This window comes from Azolla caroliniana, unplaced genomic scaffold, assembly GCF_043228905.1.
Source record: "Azolla caroliniana isolate FFs.n. ecotype wild unplaced genomic scaffold, voAzoCaro1.0.p SCAF_16, whole genome shotgun sequence".
In the NCBI taxonomy this organism is placed as follows: domain Eukaryota; kingdom Viridiplantae; phylum Streptophyta; class Polypodiopsida; order Salviniales; family Salviniaceae; genus Azolla; species Azolla caroliniana.
Genome location: NW_028230451.1, coordinates 1,166,272 through 1,179,925, shown reverse-complemented (window position 1 = coordinate 1,179,925; position 13,654 = coordinate 1,166,272). Strand labels below are relative to the sequence as shown.

The window sequence follows — 13,654 nt, the reverse complement described above, 5'->3', positions numbered from 1 at the left end:
GACGCATAAAAGCAAAATTTTGTGTTCCGGTTGGATGCAAGATATAGAAAAATGGTTTAGTAGATGGGATGCGAGACACTTGCTTCATGATGCATCATTAGATTCCTCTGTAAATGAGGCATTTTTGCAACGCCAATGTATCATGACATGGGACAAATGTGGAGGCTCACGCTTCACACATTATACTACACATGTTGCACCTAACTACAAAACCATATTCTTCGCGGAACGGGGAAATCGTACACATCCATACATGTTAGAGCCCATACCGTTATCTTCCATTCGAACCATTGCTTCCATGCGACTTAGCTCACATGCATTGCGATGTGAAACAGGGCGTTGGGGTATAAGTGATGAGAGTGGTCGGTTATGCGCACTTTGCCCTAAACAAGTTCGCGAGTCTGAGTATCACACTTTGATACAATGCTCTGCCTTTGATCATATTCGACCATGCTTTACACATCTCTTCGATCGAGCCCAATCTTTGCATGAATTCCTCTCACAACCACAATGTGCACTCTCGATTGCAACATTCATTGGTAAAGTTCTTGAACATCGAGAGTCACTACTCACTTTCACACATATCACGTGAAATGTAATATTTTTGGTCTCATAGGTCATATTTGACCTCCGAAGACGATAATATAATCTATCTATCTATCTATCTATCTATCTCTCTTGAAGAAGCCCTGTCAAATTTCAAAGTAACAAAGCCCTAAACCCCCCTGTCAATTTTCAAAGAACAAAGCCCTAACTAAAACAATCTGTCTGGTAACACAGCCTTAAAATCCTGTCTAGAAAACTCTGGTTGCTTCTGTGATGCGTCGCGTTCTCCTCCTTCTGAAGCGGAGTGCCTACGATCTCTACATTAAGCGCCACAACGAATCCTCCATTACCGCTCTGCACCAGGTAAACAATCTTCTTCTTCTTCTTCCCCTTCTCATACATTGTTCCTTGTTATAGTATAAGCCGTTGAATTCGGCAAATTTGTTTTTTGGGTTTTCAATCGACGCCTACAAAAATGTAAAAGTTTAATTATGACAATCTAAATACTCGACAGATAAATACAATTTGATTGATTTTCTTTGATCACGTTCTTGTATGGAGAGTCTGAATTCGGATTGTAAATTGATTGCATGTTTTCTTATCACAAACCTGTTAGACTAGAAAACATAGAATTCATGTATTTTGTATATATAAATTCCATTAATTTTCGTTCACATATTTGCTGTTATATAGGAGCCATATTTTGGTTAACGATTCGATCAATTACAGAGCATTCTTCCCACACGTTGAGTGCATTTTGTTAATAAATGAATCTGGAAGCTGGAAATAAATCAGTTCTCATAGTATTGGTGTTTACCAAATATAGAAGCATCTGACTTTATATTTCTAGGTTATGGTTTCAGAGCTTATGTGTTTTATGTTTTATGTTCTTTGTTGATTATTGTCCAACAAAATATCTGGTTATACCTTGAGAGATAATAATTGAAGCATATGTTTAGTTTACATTTTGATACTATTTATTAACATTTAAGAATACATATCTCCATGGTGTCTTCTGTTGTGGAGAATCAATTGGTCTCTTGTATATCGTTCGAACTATTCTATTTGCCATCTGATTCTTTAAAATATGTGGCAGTTTTTTGTTCTATGAGAAAAAAGGTGAAGCACACAACTGTCTATAACATTCTTGACAACTTTGGGTTTTCTTCTTGTCTATGGAATCTATCGATGTGCATAACTTGTTTTTTGTTTTGAGTTTGTATTTTGCAATAAATCGATCTATTGCATATCATTCTGACTGTTCTATTTGCCAGCTGATTCTTTTAAATTGTGTAGCTATTTTTTGGTCTATAAGCAAAAACGTGAAGCACACAGTTGGTTGTCACTTTCCTGACAACTTTGGGCGTTTTTTTGTTTTGAGTTTGTATTTTCCAATTACTTCAACATGGAATGAAACATTCATATTCAGTGATGATGATTTTATTTTCATTTGTTGATTAATGGATATACAGCCATTTTTCAAGCTTACATACAAATTTTGTTTGAGAAAATTTCCTAGACCATTTGAACCTTTCAATACACATTTAATTTTTTTCAACATTTTTGCTAGACAGAGAGCAACCTTCAAGATCGACATATAATCCACGAGGCTGCAGCTCAAAAGTGTAAGGATGTCCTTGAAAGTAGGAATATTTCATTGAAGCTTATTTTTCGGGATGAGCTGCGAGAACCCATCAAGGATGTTGATCTTGTTATCACTGTTGGTGGTGATGGGACTCTATTGGAAGCCAGCCATTTCCTGGACAGTTCAATTCCTGTCCTTGGAGTTAATTCAGATCCAACCCAATGGAATGAGGTGAAGCAGTTATTCTTCATTTCCCATATGCTTGTTTGGAAGATTGCTCATCATATGTACCCACAATTTTGTTTTTTGAATAGCTATTTACGTTTGTCTTACTCTTATGTGATTTTGTTTTCTTTTAGATCATACCTATAAAGTTATCTTACTTAATTTCTTACGCCGGGTTTCTCCCTTTAAGCAGTAGAATAATCGAGGAGATTATATATCTCTAATACGATCTTATGTGCTTTCGCGATTGTTTTGTGTTCTGACTTGTCCCTATTTTGCCCTACTTTTTAGTATTTAGAACTGTTGTGATGATCATGTCTACATCTCTCTCTTATATGATCTGATACAAGAATTGATTGATATTGATAAAATGACTTACAAACACTTACTGTGCTCTTCTCGGTACAATATCTCTTGATGCATTCAATGCACGTGGTTTTAAATTGAAATATATTAGTAATTATTCTTCCAGGTAGAGGAAAAACTTGAAGAGTATGATGCAACACGAAGTGCTGGCTACTTATGTGCTGCAACAAAAGACACCTTTGAACAAGTAAAATAAATACCTAGACTACAGTGCTGGCATGGTACAAATTCACAGATCAAGAAATTTTTATCAATTTTATTATTTAACGCCAGCATACGTGTTTTTCAAAAGGTTTTGCAGGAAATTATCGAAGGGAATATACATCCTTTACATGTAAGAAGAATACTCACATGTATTAATGGGCAGCCATTGCGTATGTATGCCTTGAATGATGTTCTACTTGCGCATCCTAATCCTGCTGCTGTAACAAGATGCTCATTAAGGTATTTCTGCAGGATGTGATGTGCTCCAATTGTTTTGCCTTTTTTGTTTTGTGCCTAGTTTCCGGTAAACATGCTCTCTTTACTTAATGTTATAGAGCATACAAAAGGGGTTCTGAAAAGCCTATGTCGCCACTAGTTCATGCTCGATCAAGTGGATTACGTGTATGCACAGCAATTGGATCTACTGCTGCTATGCATTCTGCTGGTGGATGTATTATGACATCTTCATCTACAGATTTACAGTATATGGTCAGAGAGCCTATCAACCCTCATCCATTGCATCAACCTTACATGCATAAGTTTATTAGAGAGGATGAATTCCTGCGTGTTAAGTTCAGTAGCAGACAAGGGGATGCTTATGTTGATGGATCACATCTTTATTTCAGTGTTGGGTTTGGAGATGTGGTTGAGTTCTCGACAGAAGCGCCTCAACTTCAGATTTTTTTAAAGGATGAAATTTCATGCCTGTGATTGAGTTCTTATGGGTATCGAAATACCACTTCAACGCCAGATTTTCTCAAAGGATGAGTCTTTTCCTGGTCGCATAATATCATTTATGTTGTGTATATCTCAAGAGTTTTTATATGTAACTGCTTTATGTTGGTATTGTGTCATATATTCCTGTAAGGTTTACCTGTCTGTTATTGAAAACATTTAGTTTTTCACATAATTGATTATTTTACTGCATTGATATAGATTGTAACATCTGTGAAGCAATGTTTATATATCAAGGTATTATGCCCAAATTTTAAAGTTAATTTGTGCACTTGTAAGTTTGTCAATATTTTCTGATTTAGGTTGCAAATGTTATATTGAGATAGATGGACCAAGATATAAACCCTCTGACATGACGAATGAACTAATAATAAGGGCAGCAATGGTAGCGTCAGCAAAAGGCCTCACAAGAGATAAAAGTTTATGTTCACTTTTCCTTTAGTATGTAATCAGATCAGTGTCATAAGGGAGTCCCTGATGGGTTGATAGGATTTGCTTCCCTATCAATTGTATTTCTACACATTGTAATTAGTACATTATTGTTTATGAAATAAAAGTACACATTCTTTGTTACTGATCTATCCAAATAATATGAATAGCGTGAACTATTGTGCCTAAAGACTCAAATATAATAACCCTATTGTTGTCTTCCCTAATGATTTGAGGAACTCAAGTATGATGAGCTAGGTGAAAAAAAAATCAATGATGCATGACAATCCTTATAAGTTTGGTCATGCACTAGTAACTCTAGGAGCTGCCAAGAATCTTGCCCTTGATTGATGTATGAGTTCTTTTGACTACAAGAAGTTTCTCAATAATCTCTATCTAGTGCCAAGAGCTTGCAGTTTGGAATATAAATTCTTCAACTACAAGATTGATGTGTATTTTTTGTCCCCTTTGGATTGCAGTAAATTTTGTGAAAGTCTCAACTGAAACTTTGGATCCATGGCGATGTGTAGTTTGCTCGATCAATGGCTGTAAGTTGCATGGCTTGTCAAATAACTTTCTGTCATACGGCAAAGACCCATCCAAAAACAGTTACGATTCATCTAGAGGTGACAATGCAAACCCTTTCAATATATCAAGATTGTCATATTTCAGATGTCAATTTGGCTCAAAAAGCAAAATTTGTTGTTGCAACCAAAATAACTTAACGGTGCAAATGTTTCTCTTGGTATTCAAAGGTGTATGGCTGCTTTAAATAGTGGTAAGAATTGTGCTCATTGAAGTTTGATATGTGAGGTAGTGCAAGAATATGAATCATGATCCATATGGAATCCAAACACATCTAACAATGATGTATGATTAGGAGACAGAGTGGAAGGTTTGAAAAGAGAATCTGAAATTAATAGATATATAGCAAGGGTGCTATTTTTTCTAAATTTGTTCTTGGTTGTGAAACTATGATTATGCTATGAAAATAATATTAAAATTTAATGAGCTTCCTCATTGTTGTTATGTTAACTAGGTTAATTTCAATATAAATAAGGTTGGTATTTGCTCATGTGAATGGATTATGTAAAAACTAGCTACGAAATTTTTTAGGGAAAAGTACTAGGATACCCATGGAAGTTCGTCTATTTACCAAAATGCCCTTGGAAGTTCCAAATTTACCAAACTACCCCTATGCCCAAAAAATTACACTTTATTAATATAAAATAATTATACACTCAAATCTTTGGTAAATAGGACTTGTAGATTTGAGTGTATAATTACTCTATAAAGTGTAATTTTTTGGACATAGGGGTAGTTTGGTAAATTTGAAACTTCCAAAGGCATTCTGGTAAATAGACGAACTTCCAAGGGTATCCTAGTACTTTTCTCGATTTTTTATGATGATGTTTGACAATATGGATTATTTGGGAATTATTTCAAATTTATTGGGAAAATCTCCATTTATGTCATCACATGGAATTGTTCTGTCTCTATTCTGTTGCATTTTGCACGTCATCACATGGATTTGTTGGCATTGCCTTTCCACAGTTGACTTGGATAATTGATTTTGACCAATACATTATGACTTGGCCCACTTTCTGGCTATTTTTAAATTGCGACATTGAAGAATGCAACCTCTCATCCACAAATACATTTTTGCTTTCAAATTTGTTCTTTGAAAAGCAGTAACAACAAAGAATTGTGTGTCGAACATCGATTTAAACCATGAGAAACACTGTTCAGTTAATGTCTTCGGAAATTTTGATAGACGTGATTCAAGAGTCTCATGAAACAATTTGAAATGGAAACATAAATGTTCAAGGACAACGCTAACTTAAGTCAATATATGAAAGGTATGATTGCTTTACGAGATAAAGGATAGTCTTCAAACTTTGCTTTGTACCATTTGTGTGTATCAATGGCAACAATCCAAAGGTTTAGAACCTGTAAGCACATCAGAGAGCACTTTGTTTCAGACTAGAGAGAAAACAAAAGAAATATGGAGTTCAAACTAAAAATATTCAACAGGAGAGAACAAACTTACAACAACCGCAAATAAGAGCCAAGTATCGATGTTCTGCCCCCCCGTTGCGACAACAAAGCTGAAATACATTACCTACAAAAATGACACAAAAATGACAATTTACTGTGGGTGCCAAATTTGCTCATAGCAACACACATCCATATGAACCATTATAAATGATGCCATATGTATGCAAAACATCAATGTAAAGCTGCAGATACACATGACCGATTTAAGGTCACAATGTGGATGAAAAAATCATAAAGATTTATATTGAAAGAAACTTGACAAAAACAATAATGTCAGAAATGTACTAAATGCATTCTACTTGAAACAAGATATCAAGACCCATTCTATTCACTTAATCATGCATACAAACTCTACAAAATGGCATCTACTACATGCATCCCCTTGAAAAGAAAACTGGATTAATGACATTCTACATTCTACATGTACATGTGACTCTTCAACTCTGCAAAGTAATGACATGCTGATGGGACAGATTGATGACATTCTACTTTCTACATGTATATGCAAATTGTCGACTTGCACAATACTTACAAACTCTGCAAAGTAATGTGCTGATGAGACATATTCGAACCAATCACCATATGGTATCTTGTAAGCATCACGATCTTCTTTACTCTTTGATCTTAAGGAAGCCTGGAATGAGGATTTAGAAACCATTATGTTGACATTTAATACAGGAGAAAGATTTTTTTATGCTCATTGAGACTTACCAAGATCATATGACACCGAGACTGATGAATCCAACCCCAGATAAACATAGCACCACCTAACCAATAAAGCCAGCCTATTTCAAGAAAGGGTTTCCATGCCTCCATATTGATGTGAAATTCCTCACGCCTACAGGATTTTAGCCCTCGTGATGTTTTTACGAGAAATTCCTCTGCCCTTGGAAACAATGATAAAGGCGCCAAGATGTAATATCTATGCATAAAACAAACATTAGCAATGAAGATAAAGGCCTCAATAAGATGGCCCTCACACACACACCTCGTGCACGCACGGCATCACTTATCATAATGACTCGAAATTAGATTTTTGAAAGACCAACATTATAGCCATGAAACGAACAAAAACACAGGATTAGTAATGCATATAAACTTTATGTTGCTGTGATGAGTTTAAAAAAGCAAAGGTTGAGCAGCACTTTTAACTCACAATATGCCAAAGAGATAAGTGAGAATGTGCATTCTCGCATATGGGCTGAAGTTTGTGAGGAATAAGTTCTCGTAGAGCCTTCTCAAAACTTGCAGCTCTAAGAGGAACAGCAATACAAGAGATCTCCATGCTTCTTTCCCTCCCATCTTAAACTCTCCCATGAAGGAAGGCATACAAAATATGTAGGAAAGAATCATCAAGATAAGCAAGCTATTGAAAAATGTCCCCAGTATGTAGAAGTGTATAAAGAAGCTCTGTGGAACTGTTAGCCTCTGCATAAACAGACACACGCATTCATGTTTACCCTCAACCAAATGCAAGTCAGAACATTATCATCCACTTCAAATACTTCCACACATATATCACAACAGAAACGGTAGGTTTCCTCTCTGTAATTTAAATGCTGAAGACACCTTTTACAATTAGATGGTAAAACCACAACTCTCCGAAGTGATGGGAGAAGAGTCTCTTTAAAACAGTGAAATACCTCTCTAAAATGATAGAGAGGAACCTCTCCGAAAATGACAAAACAAATATGTTTCCAAAAAAATGGTAACTTGCCATTTTAACATAATAAGAAACCTCTGAACCAAAACAGTAAAAAGAAAAAGAAAAAGAATAGAAGTAGAGCTGGATTGATGTGTGTGCACATTTCTTTTACATGCATGTGTATGTGGATACTTACAAGAAATGGGGATGGTGATGATATAACTCGCTTGCCTCTGAAGAGCAGGGAGTGAAGGAATGTTTGAAGAGGAGAGGGGAAGAGGGAGAAAGACATGACCAGGATGAGAGGTATGAATATGCAGTTTGCCAGAGTTAGAGGAGGAGGCAGGGCAGAAGCTTCCATCGCCATGGACATGACCATGCAGAAGAGGTTTTCCGCTGAAAGTGTGTATGTATGAAGTATGTAGGAAATCTGTCTGGTTTTTTAATTCTTTGCATGAGGGGAAATTGTGGGACATTATTTGTATTTATGGCACCAAAAAAAAAATAGAGGAACTGTTGTGTTTCTTTATGTGGTGGGTTGGTTCCTTGGAAATTATATGAAACCCAAGGTCCACCCCACCCCACCCCGTCCCATCCCAGCCAGAATGTGTGTAAGTGCGTGTGAAAGACACGTAGAGAGAGAGAGAGAGAGAGAGAGAGAGATGAATTAAGAGATATGAATAAAGTATGCAAATTGCAATACAGAGGTGACACAGTACAAGACGTAGTGCTTGTAGTGTAACAACTTACCACTAAGGTAAGGTAATTATGATAGATAGATAGAGAGAGAGAGAGAGAGAGAGAGAGAGAGAGAGAGAGAGAGAGTGAGTGAGTGAGTGAGTGTGTGTGTGTGTGTGTGAGTACTCATCGGTTTATACAATGTCTGATTGCTTGTCAGATATTGGAGTTACATTTCTCAAAATTGTGTGTGTAAGTGTATGTGAAAGACGCGTAGGGAGAGAGAGACAAAGAGAGATGAATTTAGAGATATGAATAAAGTATGCAAATTGCAATAGAGAGGTTAGACACTACAAGACGTAGTGTAACAACTTACTGCTAAGGTAAGGTAATTACAATATATATATATATATATATATATATATATATACAGAGAGAGAGAGAGAGAGAGAGAGAGAGAGAGAGAGAGAGAGTCATTCCGCCTAATTATGGGTTTATTTGGCAACAACTACAAAATATTGCATTGATGCAAAGTCCTTTATATATATATATATATATATATATATATATATATATAGAGAGAGAGAGAGAGAGAGAGAGAGAGAGAGAGAGTCATTCCGCCTAATTATGGGTTTATTTGGCAACAACTACAAAATATTGCATTGATGCAAAGTCCTTTATATATATATATATATATATATATATATATATAGAGAGAGAGAGAGAGAGAGAGAGTCATTTCGCCTAATTATGGGTTTATTTGGCAACAACTACAAAATATTGCATTGATGCAAGGTCCCTTACCTATACATACAAGAGAACAACCGTGGATTGATTGGCAAACGTCATTGTTACAAGTGACTACTAATTCTTTTGTATCATTTCTCTGTTGAGTCTCTTGGATGGTTATCATCTAAGGCTGAAGAAGAATGAAGATTACACAAATCTGATCATGGGTGGTGGCAGATCTTACAACGTAGTTGGCATTCTAAATTGCCACTTGTAGCAAAGGTCTTCATTTGGAGAGTTTTCATTGGAGGATTGCCTTTGGGATTAGCTCTAAAGTGTCATGGATTAGCAATGGGTAATTGTTTCTTTTGCATTGTACAAATGGAAGATAGTACTCATCGATTTATACAATGTTCGATTGTTTGTCAAATTTGGAGTTACATTTCTCAAATTTGGCAGGTCTTATCACGGTGTTATTTAACACCTAGACAGTGGGTGTTTGCACAATTTACACAAGTTTACCCAAAATCAGAGATGGAGATCGTTTTTCTATTTCTGAGATATTGGGGATTGTGTTGTTGAGGAAATCCTCGCGTGTTCACGAAATGAAGTGGAACCACCGACGTCCTGGACCGGAAGGATTCGATGTTTTTAGCAACGTAAACGAGAAAGTATTGAAGATAGATAGATGGATGAAGAGAGATTGAGAGAGATTGAGATAAAGATTGAACCCTTGACTTTAGTTTTACGAGACAAGATACATCACCATTAGGATAACTCAGATCTTTGATTAAAAGTTTCTTTTTTACTTACATCACTTGCCTCCCTTACGCAAGCCCAACTATAGGCTTTTATAGGTCTCTCCATGCAAAAACTATGGGCTAAAACCATGGGTTAAAACCTCGAGCCGAAACCATGGGCTAAAACCACAGTTTTGTGCCCCCGGTTTCTATATGTTTGCTTCCTACAAAATATTGAATATAAAAAGAAAATATACAAATTCTAAAGCACTTAGTAGTGGCTTTAGTGGTAAGTTAATTTGTTTCTTATCTTGGAGGTGCAAGGTTCAAGCCTTGCTTGCACCTCTTTCTATGCTCAAAATATTACTAGGCTTTAGTCTTATATTTGCAAATGTTTGAGTACACATTACACCTTGATTTTGTTCGTTTCACACAAATTTCACACTGTTGCCGAAAATCTTCATGACATCCACCCCCACCAAATTGTACGTCCTCTGGTACGTGCCAAGAAAAGAGAGTGTGAGATTTCAGCTACGGTGATCGTTACAATTCCTCCATTTCAAGCATGTCTATTCCTTTCACTCGAACCATTGTCGCCACCCAATCCACCATATCATTCGCTCATTCTTTGATTTACCATGACCGGTTGTCATGGTCCCTTGTTCTTCTTTCGAGCATATCCGTTTAGGCTTTATGGATGTTCCACCTTTGTCCCGATCGTCTCCTTGCTCAAGGCACTTTGACCCGTCACACATTTTTGTTTTGTGTTTTTCTCCCCAAGCCTTTATCTGAATAATGATATTGACTACCCCATGCAGTACCTTCAAGTGCATGCCCACTTCGAGATCCTTACGCAACCATGCTCTATGTTTCTAACTTTGTCCACTTTCATGGTACAATCTCATGTTATTGTTGACAATCTTCACAATAGTGTCTTTGATAGATGTTTTGATCACATCCTTCGGATCCTCATGGCTCGCTTGGCCATCGCCATCCCTTGTCATATTTTGCTCAAACTCTTTGTTGCACACATCAACTTTAACCCAGTCACTATCCTTCTCTTGGGTCTTACATCGATTAATGCCCAACTCATGGGCCTCGTACCCATTGATCCTTTTTATTGAGCAAGCCTTTATTATGCTTCTCTCTTCGTCGCATGTATTAGCTTCGACCTTCGGTTCTTCGCCATCACCTCCCATCTCTTGGGTCTTACATCGGTTCTCAGACGCAACTGCCCAAGTCTCTAGAACAAGTGTAAAGAAAATTTGATCGTCGTCATTGTCTATCCTTCTTGTGATGTTCGCTCCCACCTCCTTGACCTTGTCGTTTGGGGCTTCCTCATCAACCATTACATAGGCTTCGCATCCATTGTCCTCTACAATAGATGTCGAGACCACATCCTTCGGATCCACATGGCCCACTTGGCCATTGTCATCCCTTTCTGTGCTTGGCTCGGCCTCTTTTTTGTGCACTCTATCTTGCCTTACTACCACCTTCCATCTCTTGGGTCTCATGTTGGCTTTTTGCAACTACCCAAGTCTCCGGAACATCTGTGAAGGAATCCTCGATGTGGCCATCTGCCATTAATTCTTTCATAGCCACCTCTGACTTGATGTCATTTCTTATGGCTATCTCTTCAATCTCATGGGCCTCGTACCCATTGACCCTCTTGATTGAGCAAGCTTCGATTATGCTTCTCTCTTCGTCACATGTATTCTTTTCGACCTTCTGCTCCTCGCCGACACCTTCCGTCTCTTGGGTCTCACGTTGGCTCTTTGACACAACTGCCTAAGTATCCGGAACATGTGTGGAGAAAATCTGGTCGTGATCATTGTCAACACTTATTGTCTTGTTCATAGTCGCCTCCTCGATGTTGATTTTAGTGGCGAGATCCTTCATCATGTCGATCTCACACTCTTTATCTCCCTTAATGCAAGCTTCGATTTGGTTTGCTCCATCATCTGTTGTTTCGCACACGACGCATGTTCCAAAACATTTGTCCTCCTTTGAAATGACCGTCATCGTCCTCGAGTCATCATCAATCTTCTTTTCATGTTGGATGCGTTGTTTAGGCATCTCGACTTCTTTAGATGGTTTTGATTTTTCTACGCTTGGTCTTACCAAGTCAATATCATCAAGCCATTGATGACGCATGTCGATCTTGTTGCATGCTTGCTTCACCGCAACCACCCAGTTCGCCACAAGCCCGTTCGCTTGGGTATCATCTTCGAGGAGAGTCCCCAACTTTCATCTATCCTTCATGTCCACAACCTTCAAGAAGTACAAAGTCTTGTCCTCCTCAAGCAACACTTGGTTCGTGGCGGGGAGACGACGAAACATTTGGTCGAACTCGTCCTACACCCTCGAAGCGCTCATCCTCTTATTCTTCTTTTCTATCCACTTCATCAAGGCATGTCAAGTCATCCTCGACAAATCTTCCGTCTCGAACTCCGCTAATATTGCTTTCTTGAACTCCGACCACGTTGTCTTCCCTTCTTGAAGCTCGATGGCGCGCCTTTGAATGTTGTTGGTGACCACTCTCTTGAAACTTGTGATTTGACACGCTTCAGACATGTCCCTCTGATTCATCTCCCTTTTGTATGCATCAAGGAACTTTGTAATGTTCCTTCCGTCAAATTGACCCTCGAGCTCCACGACACGGTCGACGGCCTTCTCCACGCTCGCATCGTTGTCTCGAGATCTCATCATTTGTTCAACAATCAGCATCATCATTTCGAAGTCTCCCGCTTGATTGCTTGAGGACGCCATCTCCAAGTATCGGTTGACCAAGTAAGATGTCGAGGAAATCCTTGCATGTTCACAAAATGAAGCGGGACCACCGGCGTCCTGGATCGGAAGGATTCGATGTTTTTAGCAGCGTAAGCGAGAAAGTATTGAAGATAGATAGATGGATGAAGAGAGATTGAGAGAGATTGAGATAAAGATTGAACCCTTGACTTTAGTTTTACGAGACAAGATACATCACCATTAGGATAACTCAGATCTTTGATTAAAAGTTTCTTTTTTACTTACATCACTTGCCTCCCTTACACAAGCCCAACTACAAGCTTTTATAGGTCTCTCCATGCAAAAACTATAGGCTAAAACCACGGGCTAAAACCATGGTTTTGTGCCCCCGGTTTCTATATGTTTGCTTCCTACAAAATAATGAATATGAAAAGAAAATATATAAATTCTAAAGCACTTGGTAGTGGCTTTAGTGGTAAGTTAATTTGTTTCTTATCTTGGAGGTGCAAGGTTCAAGCCTTGCTTGCACCCCTTTCTATGCTCAAAATATTACTAGGCTTCAGTCTTATATTTGCAAATGTTTGAGTACACATTACACCTTCTTGATTTTGTTCGTTTCACACAAATTTCACACCGGTTTATAAAAATGTCGGTGTGTGTGTGTGTGTGTGTGTGTGTGAGTACTCATCGGTTTATAAAATGTCGGATTGCTTGTCAGATTTGGAGTTACATTTCTCAAATTTGGCAAGTTTCATCACAGTGTTATTTGACGCCTAGACAGTGGGTATTTGCCCAAATTACACAAGTTGAAATCATATCTACAAAAGTTGAAGAGAGTATTAATGTGGCAATTTTCTTTATTGGAGCACGTGGAAATTATTTCCTCAATGGAGTGTTCATCTTGTCTATTAGCAATTCAACATGTTCCACCATAGTATGAACCATACGTGCATTGGCATTTGAGTA

At 37.8% G+C, this 13,654-nt stretch overlaps 2 protein-coding genes across 2 annotated transcripts; one reads left to right on the top strand and one right to left on the bottom strand.

The window, feature by feature from the left end:
• Window positions 1-754: 754 nt before the first annotated feature.
• Window positions 755-3,853, top strand: NADK3 (NAD(H) kinase 3). The gene is made up of 5 exons (XM_087331873.1): window positions 755-909; window positions 2,117-2,362; window positions 2,829-2,909; window positions 3,015-3,166; window positions 3,262-3,853. Exons 1-5 carry the CDS (start codon window positions 820-822, stop codon window positions 3,635-3,637), a joined length of 945 nt encoding a protein of 314 aa, XP_087187999.1. The 5' UTR covers window positions 755-819; the 3' UTR covers window positions 3,638-3,853.
• Window positions 3,854-5,813: 1,960 nt separating this feature from the next.
• On the bottom strand, window positions 5,814-8,141 carry LOC147853454 (polyprenal reductase 1-like). Its single transcript, XM_087331906.1, has 6 exons — window positions 7,990-8,141; window positions 7,305-7,576; window positions 6,860-7,070; window positions 6,681-6,782; window positions 6,141-6,212; window positions 5,814-6,040 (listed from the first exon to the last, which is right to left on the bottom strand). The coding sequence occupies exons 1-6, from the start codon at window positions 8,083-8,085 to the stop codon at window positions 5,936-5,938; spliced, it is 858 nt and encodes a 285-aa protein (XP_087188032.1). The 5' UTR covers window positions 8,086-8,141; the 3' UTR covers window positions 5,814-5,935.
• Between the last annotated feature and the right edge of the window lie 5,513 nt (window positions 8,142-13,654).

Coding starts and splice junctions, on each gene's coding strand:
- NADK3 (XM_087331873.1), top strand. CDS start 820: ATGCGTCGCGTTCTCCTCCTTCTGAAGCGGAGTGCCTACGATCTCTAC. Junction 910..2,116: donor CCATTACCGCTCTGCACCAG/GTAAACAATCTT, acceptor CATTTTTGCTAG/ACAGAGAGCAACCTTCAAGA. Junction 2,910..3,014: donor CAAAAGACACCTTTGAACAA/GTAAAATAAATA, acceptor GTTTTTCAAAAG/GTTTTGCAGGAAATTATCGA.
- LOC147853454 (XM_087331906.1), bottom strand. CDS start 8,085: ATGTCTTTCTCCCTCTTCCCCTCTCCTCTTCAAACATTCCTTCACTCC. Junction 7,071..7,304: donor ACTTATCTCTTTGGCATATT/GTGAGTTAAAAG, acceptor TTTTATGCATAG/ATATTACATCTTGGCGCCTT. Junction 6,041..6,140: donor GGCTCTTATTTGCGGTTGTT/GTAAGTTTGTTC, acceptor ATGTGCTTACAG/GTTCTAAACCTTTGGATTGT.